The 18554-nt window shown below is 39.9% G+C and overlaps 2 protein-coding genes and 1 non-coding gene across 3 annotated transcripts in view; 1 reads left to right on the forward strand and 2 right to left on the reverse strand.

The window, feature by feature from the left end:
- KIAA2012 (KIAA2012 ortholog) overlaps positions 1 to 4247 on the forward strand; it is a 185222-nt gene extending 180975 nt beyond the window's left edge. The window contains exons 24-25 of the mRNA XM_027773615.1: positions 2523 to 2681; positions 4117 to 4247. Of these exons, the coding sequence (XP_027629416.1) occupies positions 2523 to 2661 (139 nt within the window). The 3' untranslated portion in view covers positions 2662 to 2681; positions 4117 to 4247. The remainder of the gene's footprint in view (positions 1 to 2522; positions 2682 to 4116) is intronic.
- On the reverse strand, positions 3784 to 3890 carry LOC114008636 (U6 spliceosomal RNA). The gene has a single exon (XR_003550140.1). It is a non-coding gene; the product is annotated as a U6 spliceosomal RNA (small nuclear RNA).
- A 2661-nt stretch (positions 4248 to 6908) lies between the features above and the next one.
- Positions 6909 to 18554, reverse strand: part of SUMO1 (small ubiquitin like modifier 1) — a 57901-nt gene continuing 46255 nt past the window's right edge. The window contains exons 5-6 of the mRNA XM_027773616.1: positions 14537 to 14608; positions 6909 to 7108 (exon numbers count right to left, since the gene is read on the reverse strand). Coding sequence (XP_027629417.1) covers positions 7040 to 7108; positions 14537 to 14608 — 141 coding nt within the window. The 3' untranslated portion in view covers positions 6909 to 7039. The remainder of the gene's footprint in view (positions 7109 to 14536; positions 14609 to 18554) is intronic.

Consider the following 18554-nt stretch of genomic DNA (forward strand, 5'->3'; position numbering starts at 1 on the left):
TATAGTTGCTACATCATAAATTTCCCCTTCTTAGTGAAAGCAACTAACAGTCATCTTCTTTAGAACCATCAAAATGGAAGGGTAAAGAAAACCATGTGATTCCAGCCTTAACTTTTTTGTTTGTTTTGTTTTGTTTTGTTTTGTTTTTGACATAGGGCACATGCATGCACTGGAGAGAGACAGAAAAAGGGAAAGTGAAAAATCACCCCCCAAAGGAGGATAGCCACACTGCGATCCCTTCTCTATTCTCTTAGGGTTTGGCCACACACAATCACATGCCCAGCATGATTTTCAAGCCACCAGGTCCTGGACTCGAACTGCAGTCAGCCACATGGGAGTCCAGTGCTTAAACCACTACACCACCTGCTGGCAACCCCAGCCTTAACTTCTAACACTTTTCTCCTAGAAATATATTTTCCCCAACTTACGCTGAATCTAATACTCTTTAGAAGATAAGAGGGATCAGCAGATGGTGTAGCAGTTATGTCGCTGGACTCCCACAAGGCCGACAATGGTTCAAGAACTAGATTCAGAGGCATGAAACTCATGCTGGGCACACATGCATATGTGCCCAAAAGTCCAAGAGGATAATGGAGGAGAGGCATGGCCTTCACCCTGGGAGCTGATTTCTCCCTACCTGTCTGACTCTCGGGCAAGTGCATGTGTCCTATAGCACAAAAAAAAAAAAAAAAAAAAAATCAGGAAAAGAAAGCCAGAACAACTTATTTGAAGGCTTTCCAATAATCTTGAGATGTTCTTCCCCTGGACTTTCCTCAGCTATTACGTGAATTATGAAATCAATCACTAGGACAGTCCTGATTTGCTTTCAAAGTTATTTCATCAAAAAGCGGGGTTCAGTTCCAAAACTGTGAGGCCAAAAGTAAGCTATTGAAGTTCCAACTTTCCATGAAAAGAAAACTGAGAGTCAAGCAGAGGGCAGGTGAGCAATTTTGAAAGGCAAGTCTTGGGACCAGCAGATAGCGTAATAGTTACGTCAGTGAATTCCCACATAGTCAACCATGGACCCAGTGGCTTAAAACTCATACCGGGCATGTATGCATGTGTGCCTGAAATCCTGAGAGGAGAATGGAGAAGGGATTGTGGTGTAACCAACCCCGCTTGGGGGTGATGTCTTGCTGTGACCTATCTCTAGCTAAAAGAAGAAACCAAGGGAACCAGCAGTTAGTATAATGGCTATGTTGCTGGACTCCCATGTGGTCAACCACGGTTCAAGTCCCGGACCCAGCAGCTTAAACTCATGCGGGGCACGTGTGCATGCATGCCCAAGATTCCGAGAGGAGAATGGAGAGGGGACTGTGGCATGATTTCTCGCTTTCTGTCTCTCTGGCAAGCACACACGCCCTATGGCAAAAACCTCTCTAAAAAAAAAAAAAGAAAGAAAGAAAAAGAAACCAAGCACTAAAGGGGAGGGTGTGGTGATTAAGGCCTCTGGATCCCACATGACCAACTGAACAATTCAAATTCTGGACTTGGCAGCTTGAGAAACACTGGATATGTGTGCTATACATGCCTAAAAATTGCAAGGAGGAGACATGAAGAAGGAATTGTGGCATAAACATCCCCCATCGGGGGTGATTTCTTTTTGTCTCTTTCTCCTGTGAGTATACACACCCTGTGGTAAATTTAAAAAGAAAAAAAAGGGGCGGAGGGAGTGAGGGCTAGAGCCTCACTCCAGTATGGGTTAGAATTAGATGCCAGCTGGCTTTTTTTTTTTTTCTTGCTTTAGGACAGGTGCAGTCACCAGAAAGAGAAAGTGAGAAATCACCCCTCCAGGAAGGATGACCATGCCACAATCCCTTCTCCTCCATTCTCCTCTTGAGATTTATTTTTTAAAGAATTATTTTTTGAACTTTATAATTTGTTTCAATTTTACCACAGAGGGACAGAGAGAGAAAGCCGCCAGGTCTGGGACTCAAACCACAGTCAGTCATGTGGAGAGTGCAACACCACGTCGCCTGCCGGCCCCAAGATCTGGAGCATGCACACACACATACCTGGCATGTTTTTAGGCTGCCAGGTCCACAACCGAATAGTCAGTCTTGTGGGATCCAGAGTCTCCACGCCATCTGCTGGTCTATGGTTTTACTTCATCTTTAATTTTTTTTTTTTCATCTTTAATTTTGACGTTAACTTCTCTGGCCCATTTCCTCCATTGGAAAATGAAAGTCCCTCTAAGCAATTTAACTTTTCCAATAGGAAGTTCACAATCATCTAAACCTACTGAGAGGACTTTAAAAGGTTAGTGACAAAATAAAAGTATTTCATGAAAGAAAAATTGAAATCCATGCATTTTTCATGTTTTCCATGACTTTTTGAAGACACTTTCATATGTAAACTAACAAAACAGCCCATGAAAACCTGATCTTCCCCTAAAATCCAAGCCAGACAGCCTCAAGTCTAACTGATAATGATTCAAGTCCAAAATTTTTCTACTAGCTTACAAGGACAATTTGTAGGGCACTTAATCATTACTGGAATTGGGGGTGGGGTTGTCTCCTTAGGCAAAAAGCTGCTTTGGAGAAACATCTTCATTTCCAGCAAGAATTTCATAAGGAAGCCAGGGGCCTGCAATGGACACACAACATTTCCAGACCATGGGTTTACTCTTATTTCCAGTTCCTACAGATACCCAGGCCTTAAAGCTAGAAGAAAACTAAAAAGTAAGTTGGGAAGTGGGAACAGGAAAAAAAAAAAAAAAAAGGAGAAGAAATTTCCTTTTATAATAAAGTTCTATCCCAGGATTTGAACAGCAGTCACCCATGTGGTGGTCCAGCACCTTAACCACTAGGCCACCAGCTGGCCCCACTTTACATTTATCAGGTGCTTATAAACATACCTTTTTAAACATTTTTTTGGGAAGTTTTTGCTACAAGGCACATGCTCTGCCAGAGCCTCCCCAGGGGAGATGGCCATGCTGCAATCTCTTCTCCAGTCTCTCAGGATTTTGGGCACACATGCCCCACATGACTGTCAAGCCACCTGATCCAGTACCCAAAATGCATAGTAGGTCATACAGAAACCAGCACTTTAACCCCCCTGCCACCTGCTGGCCTCAAACACACATTGTTCTAAATAAACATTACATTTTAAGTTAAAATGATTGTGGTTTAGCCTTATAAAGAGGCTTATAATAAAACTGTTAATATATGAATATATAAATCAGCTCCTCTTAGCTAATTTAGAATTATTTGCCTACAAAATTTTCATTAACCTGCAGCCCTCTCAGCCACACTGAAATGACTACTTATAATTCTTTTAAGGCCATGTTAATGTTTCAAACTGAAATTATGGGCAATTTTAGGCTTACCAAAAGTTCTGTATTTGTGTGGTTGTAGGGAACATAAGAGATTTAGGTGACTCAAGAGTTTTATTGGGTTAAACAAATGTTACATGGAGGAGTGGTGAGAATGGTGGTTCCACAGTGGAGAAAATCTTAGGTGTGGATTAAGGTGAACACGATGAAATGCAACTAACTGAGATTGGGATAGAACTCTTTTTTTTTTTTTTAAGAGATTTTTGCTATAGTGCATGTGTGCTCCTGGGAAAGACAGAAAGCAAGAAACAATCCCCTTCCCCCCGAGGGGGCATGGATGGCCATGCTGCAGTCCCTTCTCCATTCTCAGGATTTGGGGCACACACACATGCCCAGTGTGAGTCTTAAGCTACTGGATCCAGGACTTGACCAATGTAACTATTACGCCATCTGTTGGTCCCACCATTTCTTTTAACATCTTCTAATAATCATCGATTTTTTTTTTCTTTAAAAATATGAAACGCTTCACAAATTCGTGTGTCATCCTTGCGCAGGGGCCATGCTAATCTTCTCTGTATCGTTCCAATTTTAGTATATGCGCTGCCGAAGTGAGCACTCAAACATCTATTTTTTTAAAGTATCTATCGTAGAATAGTAATTAAAGGGGATGAAAATGCTTTAGCAAACACATGAAAGGATGTTAAATCAAGCAGTATTTGAACCTAGATCTTCTCAAGTTTCCTTTGACCTTAATATACTTCTGTTCACAGATGAAATGTGTAATATTTAGATAATTGTTCTAATTTCTCACTAATGCTCATGACCTTATTTGGTTTCTATAGGAAATGCGCTTCTACAAGCCAGAAATTGAGCTTAATTTGGACTCTGTATTGCAGTGCTACTGGACTTACTGGGATTTGATGCTCTTTTTAACTCCTTAATGTAAATGCAGACAGAAATAAAATGGCTAAAACACTGGACATTAGTCACTGAAACTTCTCAATCTTGTTGACCCACTTGTACATTCATCAATCAGTTCATTCGATAGTACTGGATCAGGTAAGAGCATCTCAATAATCTCAATTCAACTAACAGAAGAATGAACACTCAAGGAAAATATTCTTATAGGGAAAAATTACCATGAATGACTTTTTTCTGTTTTACAAATTTAGGATGTTGCAATCAAATACCAGATAAAGTAGCTACAGTAAGGACCAGCAGATGGTGTAATGGTTACATCACTGAACTCCCATATGGCAGACTGCAGTCGAAGTACTGGATCCAGTGGCTTGAAACTCACACTGGGCACGTGTGTGGGCATGACCAAAACCCCAAGAAAAGAGTGGAAGAGAAGGGACTGTGGCATGGCCATCCCCTTGGGAGATGATTTCTTACTGTCTCTCTCTCTCTCCAGGGAGCACACATATCCTATAACAAAAATCTCTCTTAAAAAAATAAAATTATTAAAAAAAAAGTGATTACACTAACTGTCGAAGTTCCCTCCAAATCTGATGATCTATTAAATTTTTGCCGAGAAGTCCTATTTTATCAGCTAGTGCTGATAAGCACATTTTTAAAATGAATCATAGTAAAGTGCACTGCATTTCAAAGAATCCGATAAAACTAAAAACGAGAAAATTATTTCACCAGTAGTTAATAAGCTTCACCACCTAAATTTTCTTTTTAGAGGTTTTTGCTATAGGGCACGTGCACTCGCCAGATAGACAGACAGAGACAGAGAGTGAGAAATTACCCCCCAAGGGGGATGGCCACGCCGTAATCCCTTCTCCTTTCTCCTCTCGGGATCTTGGGCACGCACACACATGCACCCGGCGTGAGTTTTAAGCCACCAGGTCCGGGAAGTGAATCGCGGTCGACTACGTGGGAGTCCAGCGACATAGCCATTACACTAACTGCTGGTCACTCTCACCACCTAAATTCTGAGTGCCTTCAGGATAATTAAGATACCAAGACACATTCCCGCAAGCCAATCTATTTTTCAAAAGGTGACTTGAGTAGAGTGTATAAGTTCTAAGTTTATGAAATGCATTCCAGACAGGTTTTATTTGCTCAAGTAGTCAGATGACACTATTTGGGATAACATGGGATTGGATTATGTGTGTGCATAGATACACTGAATTCTGTAGTTTATTAAAGAGTTAAAAGGAAAAGTTAAGCACAATTTGATATTTTATACAAAATTTAAGTATTTAGGATATAGAAAAATATGGGGCAGCAGGTAGCATAGTGTATAGCAGTACTGGACTCCCACACATGGCCGACTGCAATTCCAGTCCTGGACCCAAAAGCTTGAAAATTATGCCAGATGTGTGTGCATATATGACCAAAATCTCAAGAGAACAATGAAGGAGAGAGGACTGCAGCAGGGCCATCCTCCCAAGAGGATAATTTCTCACTTTCTCTCTCTCTCTGGCAAGTGCACATGCCCTACAGCAAAAAAAAAAAAAAAAAAAAAACTTAAAATATATAGAAAAGATACATAAGAGGAAAATATAAATAAAATACACCAAACATTAACTAGGCTGAGAACATTTTATAACTTGTTAAAAGGGAACTGAAATTATCAATATAAATCAATTAAGAAATTTTGACATGCACTTTTAACATGACTGGGTAGCTCTGTGTGTGTGTGTGTGTATGTGTGTGTGTGTGTGTGTGCGTGTGTGTATACACAAGAATATCAAGTTTTTTAAAAAGCAAAATATTATTTATTTTTAGGTTTTTGCCATACAACACATGCACTAGCTGGAGACAGCAATAAGGAAAGTGAGAAACGATTCCCCAGGGAGGATGGCCATGCCACAATGCCTTCTCCTCCCTTTTCATCCTGGGATTTGGGGCATGTACACACACACATGCCCAGCATAATATTCAAGCTACCAGGTCCAGGAACTGCAATCAGCCACGTGGGAGTCCAGCACCTTAGCCACCACTCCATCTGCTGGCCTCAACACAGAGTATTTAAAAAGGTACTGTGGCTTTAATTAAATTCTTGATTCAGATGGCACTTCAGTAACTTCTAGCACTTCAAAGTCATTAAAAGAAAAAAAACTGTGCCATGTGCAATGTCCAGTGCTAAGAAACCCTTATTTAAAGCATTTGCTTTTTCTTCCTATACAATTAAAATAAAATAAGAATTAGTACGATTTTTACAAATATTGTTTATTTTAATGAAGCTGGTACAGACAATGTCCATTTAAAACCCATATCCCAGGCCAAAAAGTACAAATAAAATCAAAAAGAGCAGTGTTCTGTTGTATACACTTCTGCATGAATAACTTTATTAACTGCTAATGGAAATTAGAACTTTTCTGGGATCTTCTGACAAGGTTATTTAAATCTTAAAATGGTTCTCTTCAGTGAAGCCATCTTTGGAGTTAGTGAACTCTCACCATATCTGTCATCTTGATTCCGATCTAATATTCTTCTTCTTTTGGTCCAGACCCTCAGATTTTAAAAATAGCTTCAAGTTAAGGAAAGGTCATTTTTCCACAGTTCAGTTCTCTGAAAAACTTCCATCTCCTACTGAAAGTCATAGTCCAGGAGCGAAGCAATCACATGCTGAAACTTCAAGGCCAGTGTGAAAGTCACTAACAAATAATGAACACTAGGATTCAAATTACCAGATGTTTTAAAGAGATGGGGAGCCAGTTTTCAACTCCATTTTGAACACCACATTACAAAAGAACTATTTTTAAAAATAAAAAAGAATTGAGGGAAAAGAAAAAATAATAAAAAGAAAATCTAAACCGTTGAATGACCCCCCGTTTGTTCCTGATAAACTTCAATCACATCTTCCTCTTCCATTCCCAGCTATAAGAAGAAAGAAAAATGTTAGTACAGTAGAATATAAAAGCACTATTTTTAAATTGGCTATAATTATGTGTCCATCTTGTTAAAGTATAAAAAAATACAAAAGTGATCCACAAGTTACAGTCCTCTAAGGTTAATAGAACATTCCTTCTGATACAACATCCAATCATTTATCTTACTTTCCTGAATCAGTTTCACTTGCCAGTTTATTCACTCTATGAAATTAAAGTGGCTTTTTTGTTTTGTTTTGTTATAGAGTATGTGTACCCGTGGGAGGTGAGGGAGAAAGAAATCACTCCCTGGGGGTTGGCCACACAGCAATCGCTTCTCCGTTCTCCTCTCGGGATCTTAGGCACACACACATATAACTGGCACAAGTTTTAAGCCGTTGGGTTGAGGACTCAAACTGTGGTCAACTACATGGGATCAGCAATGTAACCATTATGCCATCTGCAGGTCCTGACAGTGACATTCTTGATGCAGAAAACTTATCTATGTATCTACTAATATTCAATACTTCTGCTTTTATAAGTTAGATTTTTCTGCCCATCACTTCTCAATTCTTGCAGGAAATAAAGGGGTCCTTAAAACACCTTTTATAGAACATTAAATGTAATATATATATATAAGTTTTGCTTTAGGGCACATTGCTCCTCACTGAAGAGACACAGAGAGGGGAAGTGAGAGATCACCACCAGCACCAAGCCCCCACCAGGGAGAGTGACAACACCGCAATCCCTCCTCCTCCATTCTCCTCTCAGGATTTTGGGCGAGAGTATACATATACCTGGTGTGTTTTTCAAGCTGCCAGGTCCTGGACTTGAACGACAGAGTTGGCCATGTGGGATCTAGCTGTCTTAACTACTATGGCACCTGACTGGCTCTGTGTGCTCCAAATACTAAGCCAAGACAAAGACATGTCCCTGTATGTAGTATGCTAGCCAAAATACACATACCCTTAATGAAGGCACAAGGAAAAAGAGAAGCCCAAAGTGAAGGGCTTTCTAGAAAATAATTGGTTTGGGGCCAGCAGGTGGCACAGTGGGTAAGGCACTGGACTCCCACATGGCCATATGCAGTTCAAGTCCCAGATGTGGTGGCTTGAAACTCATGCCAAGCACATATACATGAGTGCATGCCTAAAATCCCAAGAGAAGAATGGAGGAGAAGGGACTGTGGTGTGGCCATTCCCCGGGGAATGATTTGGCACTTCCCTTTTTACTGACTAGCTCTCTCTTTATCCTCGCCCCTCTGCTACCCACTGCAAGCGTACATGCCCTATGGTAAAATAAATAAATAAATAAAAGAATAAAACTAAAAATCATTTTTTAAAGTTTTCAAGGGGCCAGCAGGTGGTGTGGTGGTTTACAGTGCTGGACTCCCACAGGGCAGACCACAGTTTGAGTCCTGGAGCTGGCAGCTTGCTTTCTCACTTTCCCTCTCTCTCAGATCAAATTTTTAAAAAAATAATAAGTAAATAAAGTTAAATAAAAATTTTTAAAAGGTTACAAAATGTCAAAAATTTGTGAATCTAGACGGAGGGCAATACATGGGAATTTTATGTACTATTCTTTCAACTTTTCAGTGAGATGAAAGTTATTTCGAAGTAGAAACTTAGAAAAATATGGAGAAATATCAAATAGGCAACAGATGCCAACTTAAAAAGGCCTCCAATGGCCAACATCTAAAGGATCTCCACACCATTGAAAATAGCTCTCCATAGATTACTTATTTTTATTAATTTTTTAAACTTAGTTCTCTTTTTTTTAAGAATTATTTATTTAATTTTATTTATTCATTCATTTACTTTAATTTGACCAGAGAGAAAGTGAGAAAGCAAGTTACCAGGTCCAAGATTCAAACAGTGGTCAGTGATGTGGGAGCACCTTAACCACCACGCCACCTGCTGGCCCCCGAGTACTTATTAATTATATGGGTAAACGCTAACTTTATAGTGAATAAATTTGAGCATTACCACTTAACTAAGTGCCCAAAATTAATACTAACTATAATGGAGCAGACGGACATCATGTACCTCCCGATATGAGACATTCAGAGTATACAGCTTCACTCTGTTCCTAGTACCACAAAGGTAAAAAAAAAAACAATTTAATCTAGAGGAAACACTAAAACCCAAATAGAAAGCTTTCTGAAAAGATCACTGGAGACCAACAGGCGGTGTGGTGGCTAAGGCACTGGTTACCCTCACGTGGCCAGCCATGGTTCGAGTCCCAGACCTGGTGGCTTGTTTTCTCACTTTCTCTCTTTCTGTGTGTGTCTCACTCTGGTCAAATTAATAAACAATGAATGAATAAATTAAATTAAATAAATAATTAAAAAGGGAAAAAAAGAACACTGGCCTATACTACTTTTTCTATTTTAGAGAGATTTTTGATGTAAGGCATGTGCGCTTGCTGGAGACACAGAGAGAGAGATTGAAAGTCAGAAATAACCCCTTGTGGGGGATGGTTATGCTGCAATCCCTTCTCCTCCATTCTCTTCACAGGATTTTGGACACTGACATACACATGCCCATCGTGAGTTTCAAGCCACCAGGTTCGGGACTCAACCAGTCAACCATGGGCTAGTCCAGTGCCTTAACTACCACGCCACCTGCTGGTCCCTGACCTATACCATAATAAATACTGAGGATCTACTCCAGATTAAAGGCTAAAGACAAGGCTAACAGGTAGTGGTTAAGGTGGTTAAGGCGCTGACTCCCACATGACTGACAGTGGTTCGAGACCTAGACCTGGCAGTTTTCTTTTTCACTTTCTCTCTCTCTAGTGAGAGCATATGCCCTATAAAAAATTTAAAAATTTTAAAAGATAATACTAAATTTAATTAAATGATTCTTTTTAAAAATGAAGGCAAAAGAGGCATGGATGACTAGTTAAATGCCTATCCTGGATTAGTCAGGTAAAAATATGACTATAAAAGACCTTATTTGGCCGGGGCTGGAGGGAAGCATGATGGTTAGGGGCAATGGACTCCCACATGGCTGACCATGGTTCGAGTCCCAGACCTAACAGCTTGCTTTCTCATTTTCCTCTCTCTTTCTCACTCTGTCCCTCTCTAGTAAAAATAAAATAAACAGAGTTAAAGAAAATAATTTAAATTTTTAAAAAGAAGACCTTATGTGGGGGCCAGCAGTTAGCATAATGGGTATATTGTAGAACTCCCATGTAGTCAACTGCGGTTTGAGTCCCAGACCCAGTGGCTTAAACTCATGCCAGGCACATGTGCGTGCGTGCCCAAGATCCCAAGAAGAAAATGAAGGAGAAGAGATTGTGGCATGGCCATGCTCCCTGAGGGGTGATTTCTCGCTTTCTATCTCTCTGTCTCTGTCTTTCTGGCAAGCACACGTGCCCTATAGCAAAAACCTCTCTAAAAAAAAAGAAAAAAAAATCTTATTTGGACAAATAAATATCTGACTACACAAAATACATACTCAGTAATAATACTATCAACATTTTTGTATCAAATAATTATTTATTTTATTTTATTTATTATTTAATTTGCTATAGGGCTCACCATGTGCTCACCAGAGGGATAGGAGATGAGAGGGGGCAGAGTGAGAAAGCTAGCCACCAGGTCTGGGACTCAAACAGAAGGTAGCCATGTGGGAGTCCAGCACCTTAACTACCACACCACATGCTGGCCCCAATACTATAAATGTTTAATCTCATAAATTTAAAATTTAACTGTGACTCTTAGGAGATAAGATGAAATATTAGCTTGTCAGGAAAGTCATGACTTGTTTCTCTATGCAAAAATGCATTATAACTTTCCAAACCACCCAATATTTAGGAGTAAAAGATCATAGTATCTACAACTTAATCTCTAAACACACCAGGTATATGTGCATATGAAAATCCCCAGAGGAAGACAGAAGGAACTGTGGCATAGCCATTACCCCTATGGGATGCTTTTTCACTTTCCTTCCCAACGTCTCTCTCTGGTGATAATACAAGCTACCTATAGCAAAATACAAATAAAAATTAAAAAAAAAAAAAAACCAGGGACCAGCAAGTAACATGAAGGTTAAGGCAGCTAGATCACACATGATGGCTGTGCGGCTCAAGCCCTAGACCTGGCAGCTTGAAACACATGGGGTATATTTGTATCCTGAAGGAGAATAGAGAGGAGACTGCAGCGTGGCCATCCCTCCAGGGGATGATTTCTTTCTCTTTCTCTCTCTCCCCCCCAATCTTTCTTGCCTCTGGTGAGCAGATATGCCCTATAGCAAACTAAGATAAATAAATAAGTAAATAAATAAAATAAAAGAGTGTACTGGGACCAGCAGTTAGTGTAATGGCTATGTTGCTGAACTCCCATGTAGCAACCGCGGTTCGAGTCCCAGACCCAGTGGCTTAAACTTACGCCAGGCGCATGTACGTGCATGCCCAAGATACCGAGAGGAGAATGGAGGAGGAGGGATTGTGGCATGGCCATCCCCATGGGAGGTGATTTCTCACTTTCTGTCTTTCTGTCTCTCTCTGTCTTTCTGGCGAGCGCACGTGCCCTAAACCTTTCAAAAAAAAAAAAAGTGTACTTAAAAAAAAAGCACTAATAAATAGGGACTAGCAGGTGGTATGGAAATTAAGGCACTGGACTCCGACATGGCCAACCTCAGCTAGAGTTCTGAACCTGGCAGATTGAAAATCATGCTAAGTACATGTACGTGTGTGCCTAAAATCTTGAGAAGAGTGAAGAAGAGGGATCAGCAGGTGGCGTGATGGTTTAAGGTGCTGGACACTCCCACATGGCCGACCACAGTTCGAGTCCCGGACCTAGTGGCTTGCTTTCTCACTTTCCCTTTCTCTCTTTCTCTGTGTCTCTCTCTGGCCAAATTTTCAAAATAAATGAATGAATAAATCAAATTAAGTAAATAATTCTTTATTGAAAACAAAAAAAGAGTGAAGAAGAGACCTCAGTGTGGCTATCCCCCTTGAAGGGTGATTTCTCACTTTCCCTCTGTCTCTTTCTGTCTTCCTCCAGTGTGCACATGCACCCTACAGCAAAAACCTTTAAAAAGAAAAAAAATGGATCAGTAGTTGGTGTAATGGCTACACTGCTGGACTCCCATGTAGTCGACCACAGTTCGAGTCCCAGACCCGGTGGCTTAAACTCACACCAGGCACATGTGCGTACATACCCAAGATCCTGAGAGGAGAATGAAAGAGAAGGGATTGCTGCATGGCCATCCCCCTGGGGGATGATTTCTTGCTCTCTGTCTGCCTCTCTTTGTCTTTCTGGTGAGCACACACACCCCCGTAGCAAAAACCTCTCAAAATATAAATAAATAAAATAAAATAAACAACGAATAAATAACCAGTGAATCTACAGTAATGGAATACAGTGTTTAATGAGTTTGAAATGTTGTTAAAATAAAAAAATCAATACATCATTGCCATTATTAGAAATACCAGAAATGCTATTCTGTATATGAAAAGAGGAATCTATGTATATAAATACGTATATAAATACATACATACATACACTCTTTAATGTCACATGCTTCTATGGGACAGAGGCAAAGAAAACAGTCCATAAAATAAAACAACTAGGGCCAGTCCCACGGCCTGGTTGTTAAGAGAGCCAGATCCCACATGGCAACCATGCAGTTCAGGTATACATGTATGCTCCAGATCCCAAAAGGATAGAGAAATTGGGACCAGCAGTTAGCGTAATGGCTATGTCGCTGGACTCCCATGTAGTCGACGGCAGTTTGAGTCCCGAACCAGGTGGCTTAAAACTCACGCCAGGCCCATGTGCGGGTGTGCCCAAGATCCCGAGAGGAGAACGGAGGAGAAGGGATTGTGGCATGGCCATCCCCCGTGGGGGGGTGATTTCTCACTTTCTGTCTCTCTGTCTGGCGAGCGCACGCGCCCTATAGCAAAAACCTCTCAAAAAAAAAAAAAAAAAGGAGAGAAATCTAGGAGATGAGATTATAGCCCCTTTGGGGTACTTTCTCCCTCTCCTCCGTCTCTCTCTGGTGAGCGCACATGCCCCCTGGCAAAGTAAAAATGAATGAATAAATAAATAAAACAATTAAACAAAGAAGCATTTAAACATATATAAAACAAGATAAAAGTCAAATACATTAATATACATTAAGCTGTATTAACATTCTCAATATGGATCAAAAAATCAAAACTCAACCACTAACCTTACCATCATCACTAAGAAAACACAACAGGGGCCAGTGTGGTAGTTAAGGTGCTGGATTCCCACATGGCCAATCATGGTTCAAGTCCCAGACCCAATGGCTTGAAACTTACACCAGGAGTGTTTGCATGCTTGCTAAAAACCCCAAGAGGAAAATGGAAGGTGTGGTGTGGCCATCCCCCACAGGGGATGATTTCTCGCTTTCTGTCTCTGACTCTATTTCTCCGAAGAGTGCACATGCCCTGTAGCAAAAATCTCTCAAAAAAAAAAAAAAGAAAGAAAAGAAAGCACACCAGGAATCAGCCCAATTTGAGGAACATTTGTGCATCTTCAAATAAGATGTAGTATGTGCCATGACAAGTTCTCTTCAATTCCCAGTTGCTACTCCCCGTCTTTTCTTTAATTTTTGCCAGAGGACATGTGTGCTTTCCAAAGAAAAAGAGAGGGAAAGAAGAGAAAGCACCATCCATGGGGAATGATCACACCACAATCCTTTCTCCTCTGCCTCTCCCTCCTTTTTGGGATTTTGGGCATACCTGCACACCAGACCAGCATGTTTTTCAAGCCACATGGGCCAGGACTTGAGCTACACAGTTAGCCATGTGGGATCCTGGTCTCTTAACAACCAGGCTTACAGGATGGTCTTCTATCACCCTTTTTATTGGCATTTGTTTTTTAACTTTATCATAGGGCATGTGTCTTGCCAGAGGCATAAGGAGAGAGAAAGCGAGAGAAAGTGAAAAAGCACTCCATGTGGTGAATGGTCCCACTACAATGCCTTCTCCTCCATTTTTCTTTTTGGGATTTTGGGTAAACATGCACACTTACCCAGTGTTTTTTTGTTTTGTTTTGTTTCATTTTTTTGCTATAGGGCGCATGCGCTCGCCAGACAGACAGAGACAGACAGAAAGCGAGAAATCACCCCACCGGGGGGATGGCCATGCCGCAATTCCTTCTCCTCCATTCTCCTCTCATTACCCAGTGTTTTTTAAAGCCATTGGGTCCAGGACTTGAACTATGCTCTAAGCCATGTGGGACTCAAAACACCTTCATCACATTACTGTCTGGCACTTATTGGCATTTTTGAAGGTAATATTGGAGATGTTCAACCCAAAAGATTATTTTTTTTCTCACAACAAATGACATACCACTTCAATCCAAAAATACTCAAGGAAAGTGCAGTTTAATACCAGTAATTCAAATCATTCAAAAGAGAATTTTCAAATTTTTCTTGATTCAGAAAGAAATTATACTCACTTCTTTTGGAGTATGATTATCAGCAATTCTCTGACCTTCAAAGAGAAACCTGAGTGAATTCATTGGAACTCCCTAAAAAGGTAAAAAGATATAAACACATACATATATATACATATATACACACACACCCACAAATTTTAGAAGACATAGTATGAACTTTGATTCACAAAAATCAAGCATAAAAACCTAAACATGCTAATAAAACTGGACAGCTAATTTTATCGCAATTACCATATACTGAGTACCAACTACTCTCTAGGTCCTCCTTATACCAAATACTTACATACAAATTCACAAATTCATCAAAACAACCCTGGAAGATAGGTACTATCCCTTATCTTCACTTTAAGACTAGGGGACCTAAGACTTAGAGGGCACATAAGTTGGCTAAGAATGTAAGTCCAAATCTGTTTCTCCGTCTACATGCTTGATCATTTCCTATTCACTTTCCTCTTAAGTCTATGAGCTCCCTAAAAGATAAAATCAGAAATTAGATGAGCATCCTCACTACTTCCAACTGTATAAGCAAAACTAATTATAAACAAATTAAATCATAAAAATTTGATAAAGCAGAATAGCTTTGTAATAGCCAGATATGCTACAGTAAACCTGTGATAACCTATACATACAAGATATTAATACATATGTATTAATAAAAATATTCTAATCACTTAATTCAACAAAGAGAACTAAAATGGGAGTGATGACTCATTTAAGGAGAAAAACTTTGGTACAAAGTACAAATCAAAACTGACTTATGAAAGTTCTGCTTAATAAGAAATATGTTAAGATTTTTACTATGTTTAAACACTGTCCCAAAAACACCCAAAGAAATTGGGAACCAGCAGTTGGCGTAATGGCTATGTCGCTGGACTCCCACGAAGTTGACCGCGGTTCGTGTCCCGGACCCAGTGGCTTAAAACTCACGCCGAGCGCGTGCACATGCGTGCCCAAGATCCCGAGAGGAGAATGGAGGAGAAGGGATTGCGGCATGGCCATCCCCCCCGGGGGGTGATTTCTCGCTTTCTGCCTCTATGTCTCTCTCTGTCTGTCTGCCAAGCGCACGCGCCCTATAGTGAAAATCTCTCCAAAACAAAAATAACCCAAAGAAATTAAAACTATTTTAATATGCATTATTACATATGTAAGACTATGCAAACCTATCCTTCATTTGATTTGAATCATAAGGTTTTATAAGGGGTCTTCAAAAGCTCAAGGAAAAATAGAATTAAACTACAAGTTCATAGGGCTGGCAGGTGACATGGACTCCTACGTGACTGATGGTGGTTGAAGTCCCTAACCTGGCAGCTTGCTTTCTCAATTTTCCTTTCTCTGTCTCTGGTTAAATTTAAAAAATAATAACAACAAATAGGATTAAATAATTCCTTTTTTTAAGAACTTTTTAAAGAATCATTTTATTTAACTTTATTTATTTGTTTGTTTTAATCTGACCAGAGAGGGACTGGGAGGGGGGGGTAGAGGGGGGCAAGAAAGTTAAGCCGCCAGGTTCAGGACTCAAATCACGGTCAGCCATGTGGGAGTCCAGCACCCCTAACCACCATGCCACCTGTCGGCCCCAATAATTCTTTTTTAAAATATATTTTCTTTTATATATTGAATTATATGCATTGCTTAGCTTGGAAAGTGAATGTTCTAATATGAATATATTTCCCACCAGTCTAGTTGGGGATACTATACACATTATTATCAACAGATAATAACCCATTTCTGTGTCCCAAAATGTCTTGCCTCTCTATTTTTCTCCTTAATGTCTTTCCTTAGACTCTTCTCCTTCTCCCCCCCCCCCCACTGTATCTGGTATCTATAACCATTTTCTATGTTTTTATATCTTCTAGTCTTTCAGTTTCAGCCACAGAGTGTGGACAGTCGATATATATTAAGTGGAGACATACAGTGTCTCTCTCCTTCAAAACCTGGCTTGATTCACTCAGCAGTAAATCTTCCATATTCATCCCAAATAATTCTTTAAAAAAAAAAAAAAAAAAAGTCAGGACAAATTTATCAGAGGCCAGCAGGCTGTGTGGTGGTGAAGGCACTGAACACCCATGGTCAACCGTGGTTCAAGTCCCAGACCACTGCATTGCTTTCTCCCACCCTCCCTCTCTCTCTGATGAGTGCATGTGCCCTGTAGCAAATTACAGCAAATAACAACAACAATAATAAATTAAATTAAACTAGTATTTTATTTTTAAAAGTACAAGTTTAATTTGATGCAAAAATAGTTTGAAATCCATACAAAATTTCCCCACAAAACACATTTTCCATTAATTTTCTGAAGACTCCTTGTATTAAATAATAAAATAAACTTCATGGATCCCCACATGTGTGACCATGATTGAAATCCCAGCCCTAGCAGCTTAAAAAACATGCCTGAGGAGACCGGCAAGTGGCATGGTGGTTAAGGCACTAGACACTCCCACATGGCCAACCATGGTTCGAGTCCCGGACCTGGTGGCTTGATTTCTCACTTTCCTCTCTCTCTCTGTTGTTATTCTCTGGTCAAATTAAAATAAATGAATGAATGAATAAATGAAATTGAATAAAATAATTAAAAAAAAAAAACATGCCTGAGGCATTTCCTCTTCACCCACCTCTCTCTCTGAAGAATTCCTGTACCCTCTGGCAATTCAAAAAGCATAAAATAAATCTTAAAATAAAATAAATTACATTTCTGTATTTTTCTTTTCAATTCCTGCATGTTGAAGATGGGGAATCCATTAAGCAGCAACCTTCAGTATGTTATCGATATGTATAAAGGTAACATACAGGGCACAAGTAGTGTAAGTAATTAAGCACTGGGCTCCCACACAGTCGACTACAGTTTAAGTCCTGGACACAGAAGTCTGAAACTCACATCAGGCATATGTGCACGCATACCCAAAGTCCCAGGAGGAGAATGGATGAGAAGGGATTACAACATGGTCATTCCCCTAGGGGGTGATTTCTCACTTTCCTTCTCACTGTCTTCGTCTGTCTGTCTGTCTGTCTGTCTGGTGAGTGCACACACCCTATAGCAAAAATAATTCTTAAAAAATAAAAAAGATAATATGCAAATAATATTAGTACTTAAATTTAACTTATGGTAAATACCCACAGTTAGAAGCACAACAAAATGTTATAGTAATCACCAAAAATTACTTGTCTTTATTGTTATTCTGGTAAGACATTAAGGTAAATACATCCATGTGATCTGTCTTTACAGAGGTACTTCACAAATTATTAATAGTTACTTCACTTATTAATTCAAACTTTGAAATAAGCCACGAAAGGAAAAGGGCAATTAAACACGATGTAAGAAATTATAAAATTGGAGCCAGCAGGTGGCGCGGTGATTAAGGTGCTGGACTCCCACATGGGTGACCTGACAGCTTGCTTTCTCACTTTCCCCCTCTTTGTCTCTCTCTCTACGTCTCTTTCTGATCAAATTAAATAATAATAATAAACAAGGGCCAGCAGATGGCATAACAGTGACGTTGCTGGACTCCACATAGTTGACTGTGGTTCGAGTCCCAGACCCCGTGGCTTAAAACTCAGGCCAGGCACATGTGCGTGAGTGTCCAAAATCCTGAGGAGAATGGAAAAGGGATTGCAGTGTGGTCACTCCACTGGGAAGGGGGTGATTTCTCATTTCCTGTCTGTCTGTCTCTCCAGCGAGCACATGTGCCCTACAGCAAAAAACCTCTCTTTAAAAAAAGGATAATAATAGGAGCCAGCAAGTGGCATGGTGGTTGTGGACACTGGTCTCCCACATGGCTGACCACAGGTTTGAGTTCCAGACCTGGTGGCTTGCTTTCTCACTTTCCCTCTCTCTCTCTTACTCTGTCCCTCTTCAGTCAAATTAAAAAATAAATAAATAAAGCAAATAAAATTAAATAAATTTTTAAAAATAGTAATAATAAATAAAATTAAATCTTTTAAAAAAAGAAATGATAAAAATCAGACTGTTTTGGGACCAGCAGGTGGCGTGGTGGTTAAGGCACCGGACACTCACACCTGG

The sequence above is a fragment of the Tupaia chinensis genome, unplaced genomic scaffold (genome assembly GCF_000334495.1).
Source record: "Tupaia chinensis unplaced genomic scaffold, TupChi_1.0 Scaffold000361_2, whole genome shotgun sequence".
NCBI lineage: Eukaryota > Metazoa > Chordata > Mammalia > Scandentia > Tupaiidae > Tupaia > Tupaia belangeri.